Raw genomic sequence first — 17,948 nt, 5'->3', positions numbered from 1 at the left:
TTTTGATGCACATAAGTTTTTAATTTTTAGTATGTCCCACTCATCTATTTTGTCTACTTTTGTTTGTGTAGTTTTCAAAATGTTTGGTGGTCTGTGTATTCCCTGAATTAGTGCCCTCACATTTGTCCCAATTTTTCCATTGATGGCCTTCATAATTCAGGGATTCTCATTTAGGTTCTTTATCCATGTTGAGTTAGTTTTTGTATAAGGCATGAGGTAAAGGTCTTGTTTCAGTCTTTTGCATATCGCTTTCCAGTTCTGCCAGCTCCATCTGTTGAAGAGACTATCACCTCCCCATGTAATAGGTGTTTTGTCAAAAATCAGTTGGCTGTATGTGGATGGGTTAATTTCTGGATTCTGGTCCATTGATCTATGTATCTTTCATTGTACCAGTACCAAGCTGGTTTGACCACTTTAGCCATTCAGTATATTTTGAAGTCGGGGAATGAGAGGCCTCCAACCTTATTCTTCTTCTTAAGCAGTGCTTTGCTCTTCCTGGGTCTCCTTCCTCTCCATATACAGTTTGTAATTGTTTTTTCCATTCTCTTTGAAGAATGTCGTTGGAATCTGGATTGGGATTGCATTATATGTGTAAATTGCTTTGGGCAGTATTGACATTTTCACAATATTAAGTCTTCCTATCCAGGAGCATGGTACATTCTTCCATTTTTATAGGTCTCTTTTGGTTTCTTGTAGTAATGTTTTCTATGTATAAGTCCTTTGTTTCTTTGGTTACATTTATTCCTAGATATTTCATCCTTTGTAAGGATATTGTAAATGGTATTGCTTTCCTAATGTCCTTTTCAATGGTGTCAGTTTTGGTATAGAGGACAGTATGCTTTTTTAAGAACTATCTACATGGGATCAAATTGATAACAGAAACTCAAAATTTTGGATCGGAACTTTAGGGGCCACTGGGTTTATGATAATGAGGGAGGAACAGATCAGAAAAGTGGGGTGAGAATGGTTGTACAACTCAAGGAATGTAATCAGTGTCAGTAAATCATACATGTAGAAACTGTTGAAGAAATACATGTTTTGTTGTGTGTATTCTCAACAACAAAGTAAATAATTTGGCAGAATCTAAGAGGGTTTAAAAATGTGCATTGTCTATGACTCAGCAGTTACTTTTCTAAGTGGTTCTCAAAATTTGGTCCCTAACCAGTAGCATTTGTATCACTTAGAAGAAGGTTGGAATGCAAATTCTCAGTCTCCAACCTAGACATCCTGAATCAAAAGCTTTGGGGGTCGGACCCAGTTATTTCTTTTAATGAGCATTCTATATGTATCGAATGCATGCTGAAGTTGAAGAACCACTGTGCTGAAGAAACACTAGTACAGGTGGCCAAAGAAATATGTTTAAGACTGCTGCTGTAGTGGTTTTTGAAGTATCAAATTAGAAAGAACCCAGTTAATCTTCAGAAAGTAAATGGATAAATCGTATGCTCATACACATATTATACTGCAGTTACAATCAATTAACTTGTGTCAACATGGATAGCTCTTACGGCATATTGAAGGAGAAAAGACAGTTACAAATAAATATACCCTGTATGTAAGTGACAGTGCAAAATATAGTGCATTATTTGCAAATACATAGAGAAGTCATAGTATAAAAAAAATGGACTAAACATGCAATGAATTTCTGACAGTGATTGTTTCTGAGGAAGGACAAATGGGAACATTAAAGCCAAACCCATTGCTGTTGTGTTGATTCTTTGGTTTTGTGGCTGTCTTCTTTATGGAAGTAGCCTGCCTCATCTATCTCCTGTAGACCAGCTGCTAGGTTTGAACCGCTGACTGTTTGGTTGGCTTAGCACTTAGCCACTGTGTCAACATGGGTCTTAAATATGAATTTGTATAGTACAATTTTATCTATGTTTTATTTCTTTAAGAAAAAATAAACAAGTTACCATTAGCCAGTGGTGCATGGGGGGCCTTGTAATCATTACAAAGGGACAAAATACGATTGGTTGAGTGTTAAACCGACCTTCTCCCATATAGACCATCACTCAGTTTACAATAAAAGCTTAAAACAAAATAAACAATATAAATATTGGTGATGATGAAAACATTCTGGAAGTAGATAGTGGTAAAGATTGCATATGTTGTGAATGTAATTAATGCCACTGGATTGTACACTTAAGATGGTTTAAATGGAAGATTTTGTGCTATACATATTTTACCATACACAAAGTACAAAAACAATAAAACTAAAGACTTATAATGGGAATAGTAATTTTAAAAAGACCATATAGGGATAGGGAAATGAGCTAAAACAAAAAAATAAAACAAAATGCTAGTTTTTGTTATTTTAGTCTGTGAGTAATAGTGTTTTTTAAAGAAAAAAGACGTGGCTATACTGTTGTTGTTGTCAGGTGCCATTAAGTTGGAACCGACTCATAGCGACCCCATGCACAGCAGAATGAAACAATGTCCAATCCTGGGCCAACCTCACTACCGCCACCACACTCGATGCCATCAATGATGCCACCTGGCCGATCTATCTCGTTGGGGGTCTTCCTCTTTTTCTCTGACCCTCCATCTTACCCAGCATGACATCCTTTTCCAGCGACTGTTCCCTCCTTACAATATGTCCAAAGAATGAGAGACAAAGCTTAGCCATCTTGGGCTCCACTCTGGCTACACTTCTTCCAAAACAGATCTATTGGTTCTTTTGGCAGTCCATGGCACTTTTAGTATTCTCCTCCAACACCACAACTCAAAGGCATCAATTCTTCTACGATCTTCCTTATTCACTGTTCAGCTTTCGCATCCATATGAGGTTATTGAAAGTACCATGGCCTGAGTCAGGCGCACCTTAGTCCTCAAGCTGACATCTTTGCTATACTAACTATACTAAATATCAAAATTTACTATAAATAAAGTCAAGTTAATGAAAACTTGTTCTGCTTTACTTTTTTAGACAAAGACAAGTAGATCAGTACAACAGAAGGAAAGAGAAAAAATTCAGACTTTAGCTTTCATGTATAAATTTTAAAAATAAAGTTTCATGTATTTTTCCTTTGCAGTTAGTATATGGAGAATATAAATAATTTGGTTTGAAAATGTCTAATATGTGTACATTTATTTATTTTAAGAATGATTTAAGGCTACAGATGGAAGCCCAACGCATATGCCTCTCTCTTGTTTATTCAACTCATGTGGATCAGGTTCGTGAACATATGGAAAATGAAAAAGATAAAGCTCTTCGCAATCTTAAAGAGGAACTTATTTCTGCTCAGGAGGAAGTGGTCAAGGAACTTCAGAAAATACATGAGTTAGAGCTACGGAATATAAAAACCCAAGAAATAGGTAAGTGATTCTGACGTTTTTGTTGTCGTTAGTGCTATCCAGTCAGTTCCGACTCACAGCAACATTATATGCACAACAGTTGTGCTAAATTGTAAGCACCGTGAGGTAAATAATTATGACTTAATGCCCCTGTTTCACTGTTCCTTTGTTGTCTTGGAACCCATAAAGGAAGACAACTTACGTTCCAGTCTGGGGGTCTTTTGTTCATGTAGACAGTGGAAGTTCATTAAGGTGCCTTTGAAAGGTAATGACACTGAAGGAAGTCACAATTCAGTGGGAAAGAACATGTAGAGAAAATGTAACCATTAGAAAACAATAGCAAAATTTATATAATAGAAGAATGACTAGAGACTGGAAGGAGAGGAGAGAAGTCTAGCACCCCTGAGAGGATGAGTAGGGTGTAGGGTGAATCTGTGAGCAGGAACAGGGACATTGTCATCTTAGAGAAGATTCCAGAGCCTTAAGCATAGAAGCATGAGACAGCGCAGCCATTTAAAAGAATTGTCAGGCAGAAGCCAGAGAGATCGGCAGGATCTAGATCAGAAGAACCTTCATATGCCCGGAATGAAGCATGCTTACACTGTATACTATTGGTGATCAAACCTGCTGAATCATTTTAAACAGGGAGTGGCATTGATGTTGTTTTTAAGATTGGAATGAATTGGGGATGGCAGGATTAGTGGTGGGAAGATGAGTTAAACAAGTTCGGCAGTAATTCTTATAAGCAATAATACAACATTGTACTAAGGCTGTGTCATTGAGAGTGGAAGGGAAGCGTTAACAAGATAGGTTGTGGTCTGCAGTTGATTTTAGCAGTGAGAGGGGGAGGAATTGATGATTTCTAGGTCTCTGGCTTGTGTAACTGGATTAAGAATAGTTTTAGTCTCCAACAGTTACAGAACAAGTTACCACTTCTTACATTCTGTGATTCTAAATTGTTCTATATTTAAAGACATAAAATTGGTAGGTTTAGGGGCATTACAGCCATGCACTACAGAAGAAATAACCTTTCATTGCATTGTTTGTGTTTTCCTGTTTTAATCAGTCAAAATGAATGTAAATTGAAACTTGAGTTATTACTAGAAAGCATTTTTCAAAGAAAAGTGAATATTCTCTTTAAAAAAGTGATTATGATATTTTAGTAAGAAAATTACATTGAAATGTCTTTTCTTTTATTCATATAACTTAGATGTCAGTCATAAAAACAAGTTATCTTCTCTGCAAGATAGCAAAAATATCAAACAACTTGAATTGCAAGTTGAAGAACTAGAAAAGCTCACGTCCTCTTTGCAGCAACAATTGAAAGAAACTGAAGAAAACTCTGCAGCAGAGATTCATTCTTTGCAGGAAAGGCTTCAGGCTGTTAATGAGTCTTCTCTTCAGCCAAGGTATCTATCTGCTTATAATTTCATTCAGTAATATTTTAGATCAATAATAATCATAGTAAGAGTCTGGTGCTGTGGTGGGTTACACGCTTGGCTACTGCCTTCAAGGTCGCATCTACCAGTTGCTCTTTGGGAAAAAGCTGAAGCTTTCTGCTCCCCTAAAGATGTCTAGCCTCAGAAACCCTGTACAGGGTTGTTGTAAGTTGGAATCACATGACTTAACAACAACAATAGTCATAGTATTATCCCAGAATGGTTTTATGAAAAATAGATGTTAACAGAGCAAAGTTCCTTAAAAAAAGATGAGATGTAGCAGTATCAAGAAATAAAATGAGTGATATTTCCAGATCTTTGAAATAAATGAAATAAGTGTCAGTATTGGACAGGCATATTATTACAGGAATTTCACTACACATACATGAAGATACTGATTGTTATTCGTATTCTGGCTTTAATTAAGCAGCTTGCATTTGGTTAATATGCTGTGGGGACTATAAAGTATGATCCTACCCATTACGACTGGACTTCTTCCACTTGGCTGGCTAGGGATCAAGAAATCCCATGATGACAGGGTTAAGTGCAGGGCAACTAACTAAACGGTTGGTGGTGTGAACCCACCATGAGAATCCTTAGAAGAAAGTACTGGCAAATTGCAGCTCTCTGAAACAAATAGAGTCTCCATTAGTCGGAATTGACTCGGTGGCAACTGGTTTGGGTGGTTTGGTTTTGTTTTTATCAATAGCTCCATGTCATATATTTTAAAGTAAAAATGGCACAAAATTTAACGGTGATTTTTTAAAATACTATATAATTCAATTCTGTTACTTGTAAGTGAGAAACTAGTCAAAATGCCATTCGATTTATAAGATTTACAGCCTTGGAAACCCTGTACAGGGTCATTGTGAGTCAGAACCGACTCGATAGCACTTAACAATGACAAAAGACATTAACCAACCACCTATCATTTTTGCTTTCCCTACCCTAATCCACAGGAGCCCTCATGGTGCAGTGGTTACACGCTCAGCTGCAGTCCAGTGATTGATAGTTCAAACCCACCTAGTCACCCCATGCCAGAAAGGCCTACAATTTTCTACCATAAAGATTGCTGCCTAGAAAATCATAAGGGCAGTACTACTCTGTCACATAGAGTTGCTAATGGAGTCTAAATAAACTGTATGTTACATAACATCCCCAATACATATGTTATACACATTGTAAATTTGGATTAAAGATAAGACACAAACACAATTCTAATTCTTTTGCACTTTTTACTTACATTTAGCTTCTCTGCTAATTCAATGGTAATTACTGACTCTGATGTACGGAAAACAGTTTACCCTGGAGGTTGTCTTCAACAGAATATTGATGGTGCCATCGAGGTATTACATCTTTAAATTGTTATACATACTGATCAGCTTGTTTTTCTTACTATCATTTTTATGTTTGGTTTCCTAATTATTCAATAAATATGTAGTTGCTGCAAAGTAAGTATAGTACATATGAGGATAATACCTTCTATACAAGATCCAGAATATATATAAGTAATTTTGATGTATTTTAGTAATATGGGAAAACAGAGTAAGCTAAATTTAAGGGCTTTTTAAGGTTTTTCATTTAATTTTATTTCGTTTTTCTAGAGATATACACAGCAAAATATACACCGATCCAACAGTTTTTAGATGCACCGTTTAGAGAACTAATTATATTCTTTGGGTTGTGAGACATTCTTACCCACCTTGTTTGAATTGTGCTTTGCCCATTAGTAGACATTCAGTGTACCCCGCTTGGCCATGGTGTGACTCATATATTGTGGGATTCTGTTTGCTGGCATTTTGTTGAGGATTGTTGTATCTGTATTTAGGAGAGATACTGACCAGTAGTATTGTTTTCTTGTGGTGTCTTTGTCTGGTTTGGGTATCAGGGTTACACTTGCTTCATAGAATAGGAAGTATTTTTTCTTCTGGCACCAGGACTTTTTTGGTGTTGGGAGGTTTTTGATCATTGATTCTCTCTTAACCTGTTATAGGCCTATTGAGACTTTGTATTTCCTCTTGAATCAGTTTCAGTAGGTTGTATGTTTCTAAGACTTTGTCTATTCCACCTAGGTTTGTTGCCATACAGTTGTTCATAATACTCTGTCAGAAGTCTCTATTTCTGTTGGGTCAGTTTAATGTTCTCTCTTTTCATTTCATATTTTGGTTATTTGCATCTCTTTTTTTCCTTTGTCAGTCTATCTAAAGGTTTAATGGTTTTATTTATCTTTCAAAGAACCAACTTCTGGTTATATTGATAAGATTTTTCTGTTTTCAGTTTTATTCATTTCTGTTCTTATCTTTGTTGATTTCTTTTTTCTGGTAGGTTTGTTGTTGGTGTTGTTAAGTGCTAGCAAGTCGGTTCTGACCCACAGCAACCCTGTATAGGGTTTCCAAGGAGCAGCTGGTAGGTTTGAATGTCAACCTTGCAGTTCAAACTGACCTTCCAGTCCAGCGCATTATCCTTCAGTGCCACCCTAGGACTTCAGCTTAATTTTCTAGTTCCTGGAGTTGTTGAGTTAGGTTGTTAATTTGAGGTCTTTTTTAATTTATTGTTTTCATGTAGGTAGTCATTGCTATAAATTTCCCTCTCAGTACTGCCTGTGCTGACTGCCATAAGTTTTGGTATGCTGTGTTTTCATGTTCATTTGACTCTTAAGAAATTTATTATTTCTCTCTTGGTTTCTTCCTTGACCCATTGATAATTTAATAGCATATTGCCTAATTTCTATATATTTGTGTATTTTCTAGGTTTCTTTTTTTTTTTTTTTCTGTTACTGATTTCTAGCTTTACTTTGTTGTGATTAGAGAAGGTACTTTGTATAATTTCAATCTTTTAAATTTTATCAAGACTTGTATTGTGACCAAACTTGTTATCTGTCCTTGAAAATGATCCATGTACACTGGAGTAGAATGCGTATTGTGGCTATTTTGGGGGAGAATGTTCTATATACATCTGTTGAGTCTAGTTGGGTTTGTAGTGTCATCCATATCCTCTGCTTCCTTATTGATCTTCTTTCTTGATGTCCTGTCCAGTATTGCAAGTAGTGTATTGAAGATTTCCAACTGTTACTGTAGCACTATTGCTCCCTTCAGCTCTATCAATGTGTGTTTTATAAATAAGGGGGCTTCAAAAATTTCATGAAAAAGTAGAATTAAAAAATAACGTATTTTTTCCGCTAATATTTTGAAATCCCTTGTATTAGGTGCCCCAGTGTTGAGTGGGTATGTATTTATGATTGTTAGATTTTCTTAATTAATTTACCCTTTTATCACTATCATCTATCTTCATTTCTTCTATCAAATTTTGTTTTAAAGTCTATTTTGTCGGATACGATTGCCACTTCAACTCTTATATGAATATTATGTGGAATATTTTTTTCCATCCTTCCACTTTCAGTCTATTTGTATCCTCGGGTTTAAGGTGTGTACTTGTAAATGCCTTATAGTTGGATTATACATTATTATTCATTCTGCCCTTCTCTGCCTTTTGATTGGAGCATTTAGTCCAAATATTGATAAGTGATTTACTTCTGCCATTCTAGTTGTTTTTTTGTGTGTGTCTTAAGCTTTCTGTGGCTTTGTCCTTTACTAGTGCTTGCTTTTGTGTTTTGTTAATTGATTGCAGTGAGTCTTTTTGGTGCCCGTCTCCTTTCTTACTTTGTATGTTTTTAATATATTTTCTTACTGGTTACCATAAATTAATAGCTGGTATTTGTAACATTATAGGGTAAACTGATAAAAACTTAACTGCAGTAATGTACAATAAATTATATAGAAAGGAACTTCAAAAAATTCATTGAAAAATCCCATTATGTTTTAATTCAAAATTACATACACTTTTTTCAGTTCATTTGTACCTCCCCTCTTGTTAGTATCATTAACTACGTCTTTTTATGTCATGTGCCTTAATTTTTTTTTTTTTAATTGTGAATTGAGTGATCGTTTACATGGCAGAACATCAGCTTTACACTCATAGTTTCATTGCAATGATTACAGTCTTCTCTGTACACCATCATTCAACATTATTTGCTTCCATTCTTTTTGTTAATTTGGGGGAAGTGGGTGGAGGATGTACACAAAAACACTCAGGAATAATTTAAACAACCAATGGGCACATTCTGTAAGCTTGCCTCCTAGCTGTCAACACTCAGTCTTTCTCTTTCCATAAGTCTAGAGTCCTCAGCTGCTCTCTCCCCCCCTGTCCTCATCTCTGCCTCCATCTCTGGTGTTGCTGCCTCTCTGGATAGGGTCCCACATTCCGCTTGTACTCTTCTCTCTTGATGGTCCTAGGGTCCTCTGTACCTGGAATGTAAGATTAACTACTCCCATCTTTTTGCCTATAGCATAATTTTGTCCTTCCATTTTATGTATTACTAAAAACATGAAAGACAAATATTTAAAATTATCAAGCATGAATACTTTATTGAGAGCCTTTTTACTTGTTTATGGGGGGATGTGGTGAATCTGTAGAATAAACACTGCACTGGGAACCATAAGGTTAGTAGTGCAAACAACCAGCTTCTCTACAAGAGAAAGATGAGGTTTTCTTGTACCCACAAAGATTTACGACCTTGGAAACTCTGCACAGGGTTGCTATGTGTCAGAACCAACTTGAAGACACTTAACACCAACATAACTTGTTTATGCATTTCAATTTATTTGGGATCTTTCTTTTTATGTGTAACTTAGAATTTCATTCTAGTGCCTTTTCCCTTTCAAGAACTCTCATTATAATTTTTTGTAGGGTCAGTCTGGTGTATGTGAACTTTCTCAACTTCTGTTTGTTGGGTAATAATTGAATTTCACCCTCATTTATGAAAGATTAGTCTTTCTGGGTGTATTATTCTTGGTTGGTGCTTTTTTTCTTTCAACGCTTTGAACACGAAAGGGCTTCCAAAAGTTCCTAGGAAAATGGAATTAAAAGATAATAGAATTTTCCTGTGAACTTTTGAGACCCCTCATATATCATTCCATTGTTTCTGGCTTTCAGTGTCTCTGAGGAAGAATCCACTTTTAATCTTACTGTGTATCTTTGTATATTACTGTTTCTGTCACTGTTTTTAGGATTCGCTGTCCTCAGTTTCTGAGATCCTAACAATGATGGGTCTTTGTATAGATTTCTTTAGGTTTATCCTGCTTGGGGTCCTATGAGCTTCGTGTATTTGTACATTCCTATCCTTTGTTAGATGGGGAAATTTTCTGTCAGTATTTCTGAAATATGTTTTTTTATTATTAATTTTCTTCTTTTTGTCATCTCTCGTCTCCTTTTGGTATTCTCATGCTGTGTATAGCAGTTACCTTCTTGTTGCTCAGTAATTCTGTTAGACCATACTCAGCCTTCTCAAGCCTCTATTCATGTTGTTCTTCAACATCTTTAAATTTAACTATCTTATCATGTAATTTGTTGATTCTTTTGTCTGCTTGGCTAAATCTCTTGGTAAGTTTATGTTTCTCGTTTCAGTTATTGTCCCTTTCCATTGCAGTATAACTTTTTTTGGATCATCCTTTTGTTCTTCCATTATTTTCCTTACTCATTTTAGCTCTTTGTCTACTTTTCACCATAGTTCCTTCATTATAGTTAGTGTTGTATTTTATTCTTTCAATTAAAATATATCTGGTTTTCCCTAGATGCACTTTTTCCATGTTCATTTGTATGAGCCCTTGTTTGTCTTTTCTTTGTGTACTTTGTGATTTGTTGTTGTTATTGTTACTAGGTGCTGTTGAGTCAGCTCCAACTCATAGCGACCCCATACACAACAGGACAAAACACTACCAGATCCTGCACCATCCTCACTGTTGCTTCCATAGTGTCAGTTCCTTTTGTTGGGGGTCTTCCTCTTTTATTCTGACCCTCCAATTTACCAAGCATAATGTCCTTTTCTAGAGACTGATCCCTCCTGATACTATGTACGAAGTATGAGAGACAAGGTCTAGCCAACCTTGCTTCTAAGAAACATTCTGGATGTACTTCTTCCAACACAGATTGGTTTGTTCTTTTGGCAGTCCATGGTAATTTCAAAATTTTTCTTAAGTACCATAACTCAGATACATCAATTCTTCTATAGTCTTATTTATTCATTGTCATTTTCACATGCATACGAGACAATTGAAAATATCTGGCTTGGGTCAGGTGCACCTTAGTCCTCAAACTGATGTCTTTGCTCTTGAACACTTTAAAGACGTCTTGTGCAGCAGATTAGCTTAGTGCAAATACATCATTTGATTTCTTGACTGCTGCTTCCATGAGTGTTGATTATGGATTCAAGAAAAATGAAGTCTTTGACAGCTTCAATCTTTTCTCCATTTATCATGATGCTATTTATTGGTCTAATAGTGAGGATTTTTGTTTTCTTTACACTGAGGTACAACCCATATAGAAGGCTGTAGACTTTGATCTTTATCAGTAAATATTTTATGTCCTCTTTGCTTTCAGCAAGCAAGGTTTTATCATCTGCATATCTCAGGTTGTTAATAATGTTTTCCTTGAATTTTGATGCCATCCTCTTCTTCATATAATCCAGCTTATTGTATTATATGCTCAGCATACAAATTGAACATGGTGAGGTCACTGTATATAATCACCTTTTATGTTATTTTAAAAAGGTATTTGCAAAGAAGTCATTGATCTTGCAAAATTCTATCATCGCCAGCAACGTTTCTATTACCAAGGTTATGTTTTCCTACTACTGATCCTTTCTCTTTGTTTCCAACCTTTGCATTCTAATCACCAGTAATTAAAAATATATCTTGACTACACATTTGGTCAATTTCAGACTGAAGAAGTGGGTAGAATTCTTCAACTTCATCATTCCTGGCTTTAGTCATTGGTGCATAAATTTGAATACCAGTGGTATTAATTGGTCTCCCTTGAGGCATATTGATATTATATCATCACTGACAGCATTGTACTTCAAGATAGATCTTGAACTACTCTTTTTGATGATGAATGCAACACCATATCTCTTGAATTTGTCATACCTGGCATAGTAAACCATATGACTGTCAAATTCAGGATGGTCAATACTAGTCCATTTCAGCTCACTAATGTCTAGGATAACTATCTTTATGCATTTCACTTCATTTTTGACAACTTCCAAACTTCCTATATTTGTCCTTCATACATTCTACATTCTGCTTATTAATGGATGTTTGCAGCTGTTTCTCCTCACTTTGAGTTGTGCCCCATCAGCAAATGATGGTCCTGAAAGTTTCCTCCGTTAGAATCATCACGTTCAGCTTTACATTGAAGAGGCAGCACTTCCCCAGTCACATTTGAGAGTCTTCCAACCTGTGAGGCTCATCTTCCATCACTCTATCTGACAATATTCTGGTGCTGTTCGTGTTTTCATCGTCCAGCACTATATCTGTCAGTGTTCTGCTTTCTATGTTTTCAGTGGCCAAACATTCAGAAATAGTCTGCCTCTTCTTCTTCTTCCTAGTCTGCCTTAGTCTGGGAGCTCTGCGGAAATCTGTCCACCATGGGTGACCCTGCTGGTGTTTAAAATACCGGTGGCATAGCTTTCAGAATCACAGCAACTCACAAGCCACCACAACAGTACGACACACTGACAGACAAGTGGTGGAGGGTGTTAACTTTCTGAGTTTTCCCCAGTACTTTGGTGTTTTTGCTACCACTTTCTGTAAGAAACTCTGAGGCAGGAAAACCTTCAGCCTTTGCTTACTACTCTTTATTCTCCCTCTCTGTGGTAGTTCCTTTTCCCTCCCTGGTTTAATTAGGATTTGAAAGTTCCAGAGCTCAGTTTTTAACTTTCAGTTTCTCCCAGACACACAAGTGAGGACACTGTTTAATCCACCAGTGATTACTGTCTCTCAGGTGAGATCTGTACTCATCATTCTGTCGACTAAGGAATGCAGTCCCCTCTCTGGTTCTTTCCCTTTCTCTTTCTATAACCATGTTTTTAGTTTGAAAACACCCCCCCAGCAAGTCCCCTTCACAGCTGGGTGTTACCCTCCTGTTTCATGTAAGGCTTCCTTCCCTATTCTGTTGAGTTTACTTATAACCAAGCGGCATTCAGGGGATGCACAAGTAGACGTTCCTCCATTTCAGGAGGAGGCAGAGCTGGCACTCTCCAGAAGGACCTCCAAGTCATCTGTCTTGTTGGTTTCAGAGTATTAATGGCCCTGTGGTGATTGGCACAGAATTCTCCAGTTTGTTGATCCATGTGTTGGCTTCACTGTAGGGAACCTTATATGGGAGTTCATATTAGTCTGACTGCAAACAATTCCTGGTTGGGGAAGATGTCCATTTGGAAGGGACCTTAGGGAGGTCTGCCTTACTGCTATCAGAACCCTTGCTGTAGTATGTTGACTGTGGGCATAGTCTCCACCCTTGATGCCTGATTCCTAGCACACAGCAGCTGCACCCTGCACTCCTCAGCACCAGCTAGAAGGTAAAGCAGACAAACCTCAACTGATCCCCATGGTTTCAGAAGACTGATTCATGGTGTGCATTAGGTGCAGTATGGACTGTGGAACCAGATTCCAAAGTGGTGGCTTTCCAATGTGGTAGCAGATTGGAACAGCCTAGCAACCAACAATTCAGGTTGGGGAGGGGGTGTCATGATCCATAGGGCTCTCAAGGAGGTCTGCCTTTCTGCTCTCAGAGCCCTCCCTATAAAATGGTGCTGTGGGTGTAGTTAGTCTCCATTCAAGATCCCTGCTTCCTAGTACACAGCAGCTGCAGTTAGCAATCCTCAGTACTGACCAAAATGGGGAGTAGATAGACTAGAACTGACTCCCTGGGAGGTTTGTCAAAGGCCTGAAATATGGGATATACAGGGAGGCAGGTAGAATGTTAACTCATGAAAGCAGATGCCTTCTGTAGCAATTTGCAGCTGATGGTGTCCAGGTGGGGTTGGTGATGGCGCACTCCAAACAGACCCTTGGGGATGTCTGCCTTGTTGGTTTTAGAACAGAAACTTCAGGTCCCTGTCTCTTTGTACAGGCAGGGGTGATGGTAGTTGGGAAGAAGGCACTTTATCTGGGACCACTTCCTCACTTGACAGCAGCCTGTGGTCCACATGACTATGGGGAGTGAGAGAAATGATTTTCCTGCTATACGTGACTCTTTGATTTGCTGGTTCTTCCCACTGCTTTTCTCTGCTCCCTGATTCAGAATTTTTCAAAGCCAATTACCATTTCCTTATTTTCCTTGTTGTATTTGGGGTGTGTATGATGTGTTTAAGGAGCTCTGGTAGCATAGTGGTTACAAATCAGGCTGCTAACCTCAAGGTCAGCTGTTCAAAACTACCAGCTGTTCCACAGGAGAAAGATGAGGCTTTCTGCTCCCGTAAAGATTTACAGCCTCAGAAACTCTGTACAGGGTAGCTATAAGTCGGCACATAACCACCACCATGATGTGTTTGGAGTCCTGGTGTCGCACTGTGGATTAATGAAATGCGTTAGAATGCAAAGTCAATTTGAGCTGCAAGGTTGGTGGTTCAAACTCAAAAGCCACTCCTCGGAGACCCTACAGGGTTGCTATGAGTTGGAACTGACTCCATGGCACCTAACAACAACATTGGTATGTGTAGGACTATGGTCTGTTTATACCACCATCAACCCAGAATCCTTTTTTTTTTTTTTTTAAATATGTTCCTTTTTTATAATTGTCTTGTTTTGTATAACATTTATAGGCTGCGTAACAAATCATTTCAGTGTCCTGGCAAGCATAGCTTTTGTTCTCATCATGAAAAGTTGGCCCCAGGCATCTCAAGGATAGTGTTAAAGCATTCTGTTCCACACAGTGGTCACAGTCTGGGACAGTGAATGCAACTCCTCCAGCAGAGGCCATCTGTTACATAAAAGCCTTTCATCTGTTACGGTCCATGCCATCTAGTTAAACTACCCTCTGCCTCTCCTCACCGTCTCATGTGTTCTTAATTTGTGGTCACTCTTCTCAAACCCACAATTGCAAAATCCCAGTGTTTAATAGACTTTTAGTTCCTATGTTAAAGAGAAACCAAAGATTGTTTTCCTTTCTCATACTGTATTATGATACCTTATAAGTGGAGAGAGATTGGTCACATTCTTGATTGTTTCACACTCATCCCATATGGAGTGTCTATTTGATTAAAATTCAGATAATGGGTAAAGAAATACTTTCATGCTGAGAACATGTTCACATTTTTTTTTAATGGTTTTTTTTTTTCTGTTTGTAAAAGTAATTTGGATTTGTAGAATATTGCTTGCTGTCAATAAGTGGTGGTGGTTGTGATGTGCTGTGGAGTCGGTTCCGGACTCATAGTGACCCTGTACAGGGTTTCCGAGGCTGTAAATCTTTACGGGAGCAGAAAGCCTCATCCTTCTCCTGCGGAACAGCTGGTAGTTTCAAACTGCTGACCTTGCAGTTCACAGCCTGATTCATAACCACTACACTACCAGAGCGCCTTTGTCAATAAGTACCAGGGGGAAAAATTTGCTTATAATTTCACAAAGCTAGCCACTGTTAACATTTTACTTAAAATTAATGTGTATGTGTATCCACATGCATATGATTAATAGATAAGAAGTATCCATACCCTAAGGAGCCCTGCTGATGCAGTGGTTAAATGTTCAGCCAGTACCTGAGAGGTCATTGGTTTGAACTCAGCAGTTGCTTTGTGGAAGAAAGATGAGGCAGTCTGCTTCTGTCAGGATTTACAGCCTTAGCAACCCTATGGGGTAGTTCTGCTCTGTCCTTACAGCTTGCTATAAGTCAGAATCAACTTGATGCGAAAGGGTTTGGAGATTTGGGATCCCTCTTGGTGTGGCACTGTAGGATAAACATTCTTACCGCTAGGTCTGTTTGGACCACAGGTCTATGGTTCAAACTCATCACCCTTTCCTCGGAAACCCTATATGGGGTCTGAACCAACTCATCAGCACTTTAACAACAACATATATCCAAGAATTATGATTATTAAGAATTGTAAATATGTAAATTTATTTCTCTTTACATCTGTAGTTGTTAAGTTTGCAGTAGTAAGTACAATTATTTAGTAGAATTTGTTTTTAATTAAGATGGCAAAAGTAGAATTTGTCATATTTTGTTGATAAATTTTCCAGAAGTTTTCTAAGAAATAGTGATGTTTTGAGAACATTTTGAGGGTAGAAGTTAAAAATCAGCAGTGTCAAATTAGTGTAAATAAATGTCTTAACTTTTTAATTTAGCTTTCTGATGAATATGGAGTAAGACAAGAGACAAGGATGATAAAGTTGCTGGAAAAACAGTACCAAGAACAATTAGAAGAAGAAGTAGCTAAGGTAAGTTTGTCCTTTATCCTGAAGATGATTATAGTTGATAGTCCTTATAAAACTTAAAAACAAAAACAAAAACATAGATTTCATTGATAGCAATATATTTTTAAATAAATATGCCGTATATAGCTCATCTTTAAGTTGTCAGACGGTATCAACTCTAGTTTCTTCAAGTGGAATTATCTGTGTATTTTTCTCTCAGAAGTCATCCGTGTCTTGATATAGAATAATAGAAACTTCAGAATGAAAAAAAAAAAAATTAATCCTTATCTTGTTTTATTTGCTGGCCTTCAAGTAAGACTGAAGGAGTTTGCTGTTTTTTGAAGGGATGTGGAGATAAGGTAGGAGATGAGCAGAAAGTGGGCGACCCTCCATAAATTACTGTGCCCTGACCAATCCATGGAGTTACTGTGATATTAGACAGTGCTTGCAGGTAGTAGAGGAGGATTGCCTTAGAACCTTACCTACTAGCTAAGCAGAAGAGTTAATCATGTGAGTTTTACTTGGTTCTACATCTAAACTGCTATGCTCAGAGCCTTTCTTTTGTATTCATACATATCAACTGTATCACCTACTTTACCATTAGAGCACGATTTCTTTTCTCTTTATGTTCCCTTTTTAAGTCCATTTAACTTGAGTGGATGCATTATAATGAAACAGTTGAAATGTTTTAAAAGGGAAAGAAGGATTGAAAGATTAATGGGACATATACGAAATACATAAAGAATTAGGGAAAAAAAACTCAGTTAAGGAGTCCTGGTGTGGTACTGTGGCTTAATGCTCTGGACTAGAGTCAATTTGAACCTCAAGGTCGGCAGTTCAAGTTCACCACCTGCTCGTATTAACTCTATACAGGATCGCTATGAGTTGGAACTGATATGTATGTTTCACAGAGGATAGTTCCATGTATGTCTTTATATGTGCTGCAAATATATCCTGAAATATAGTAGCACAGGCAGGTGGCAATGTTATGCTTTTTAGTCATAATCAATCACCTTGAGTGAATTAGTCACGGAACCTGGGGTTTCTGGACCATAATCTTGGAGAACACCAAGGTCATCTGGCATAACATAGTCCACAAAGACAATGTTCTACATCCTACTTTGGTAACTGGGGTCTTAAAAGCTTGTGAGTGGCCTTTAAAGGTGCAAATATTGGTCACTTTCCTTCTAGAGTACAGAAAAATGAAGAAAATCAAAGATGAAAGGAAATAATTAGTTCAAAGAACTCATACATAACGTGGACCGTAGTCTCCATGAACCTGAGACCAAAAAAACTAGATGGTGCCCAGCAACCGCTACTGACCTGCTCTGAAAGGGATCACAATAGGAGGTCCTAGAGAGAATGGAAGTAAAATGTGGAACAAAACTCAAAATCATAAAGAAGATCAGAGTTACTGGCCTGATAGAGACTGATGGGACCCCTGAGAATATGTCCCATAGACACCTTTCAGGTCTTGAACTGAACTAACCACTGAGACTCATCTGTCAGTCAAATGATAGATCAGCCTATAAGGTGAACAGTAATACCCAGGAGCTACGTACCCATGAAAACAATCAACCATACAAGTTCAAAAGGGCAGCATTTGCCCAGGAATGCAGCCCAGAAGGCATCAAGGAATAGGAGAGAAGGACAAAGGAAAATGGAAGACACCGGGAGGATATAGGAAGCTTATTATTACTTTGTGGGGACTGCAGTCAATGTCACAAAACAAAATGTGTGTGAATTTTTCAATTGGAAACCAATTTGCTATGTTAAATTTTACCCAAATCACAATTAAAAAAAAAAAACTTCCGTTAAAAAAAAAGGTCAAGTTCCAAACGATTAATAATAGAATATCAGAAATGGACAATACATTAAAAGGGCAAAGGAATAGAATTGAAGAGATAGAAGCTAGAACTAGTGAGCTAGAAGATAAATCTCTCAAAACTACTAAGATAGAAGAACAAATACA

At 37.4% G+C, this 17,948-nt stretch overlaps 1 protein-coding gene across 1 annotated transcript in view; it reads left to right on the top strand.

The window, feature by feature from the left end:
• The window catches only part of AKAP9 (A kinase (PRKA) anchor protein 9), a 152,593-nt gene that overhangs the window by 44,588 nt on the left and 90,057 nt on the right, over positions 1–17,948 (top strand). Inside the window, exons 9-13 of the mRNA XM_006834394.1 lie at positions 3,102–3,315; positions 4,268–4,349; positions 4,458–4,703; positions 5,983–6,079; positions 15,908–16,000. Of these exons, the coding sequence (XP_006834457.1) occupies positions 3,102–3,315; positions 4,268–4,349; positions 4,458–4,703; positions 5,983–6,079; positions 15,908–16,000 (732 nt within the window). The remainder of the gene's footprint in view (positions 1–3,101; positions 3,316–4,267; positions 4,350–4,457; positions 4,704–5,982; positions 6,080–15,907; positions 16,001–17,948) is intronic.

Source organism: Chrysochloris asiatica, unplaced genomic scaffold, assembly GCF_000296735.1.
Source record: "Chrysochloris asiatica unplaced genomic scaffold, ChrAsi1.0 scaffold00010, whole genome shotgun sequence".
In the NCBI taxonomy this organism is placed as follows: domain Eukaryota; kingdom Metazoa; phylum Chordata; class Mammalia; order Afrosoricida; family Chrysochloridae; genus Chrysochloris; species Chrysochloris asiatica.
This window is presented reverse-complemented; position numbering and strand designations above follow the sequence as displayed.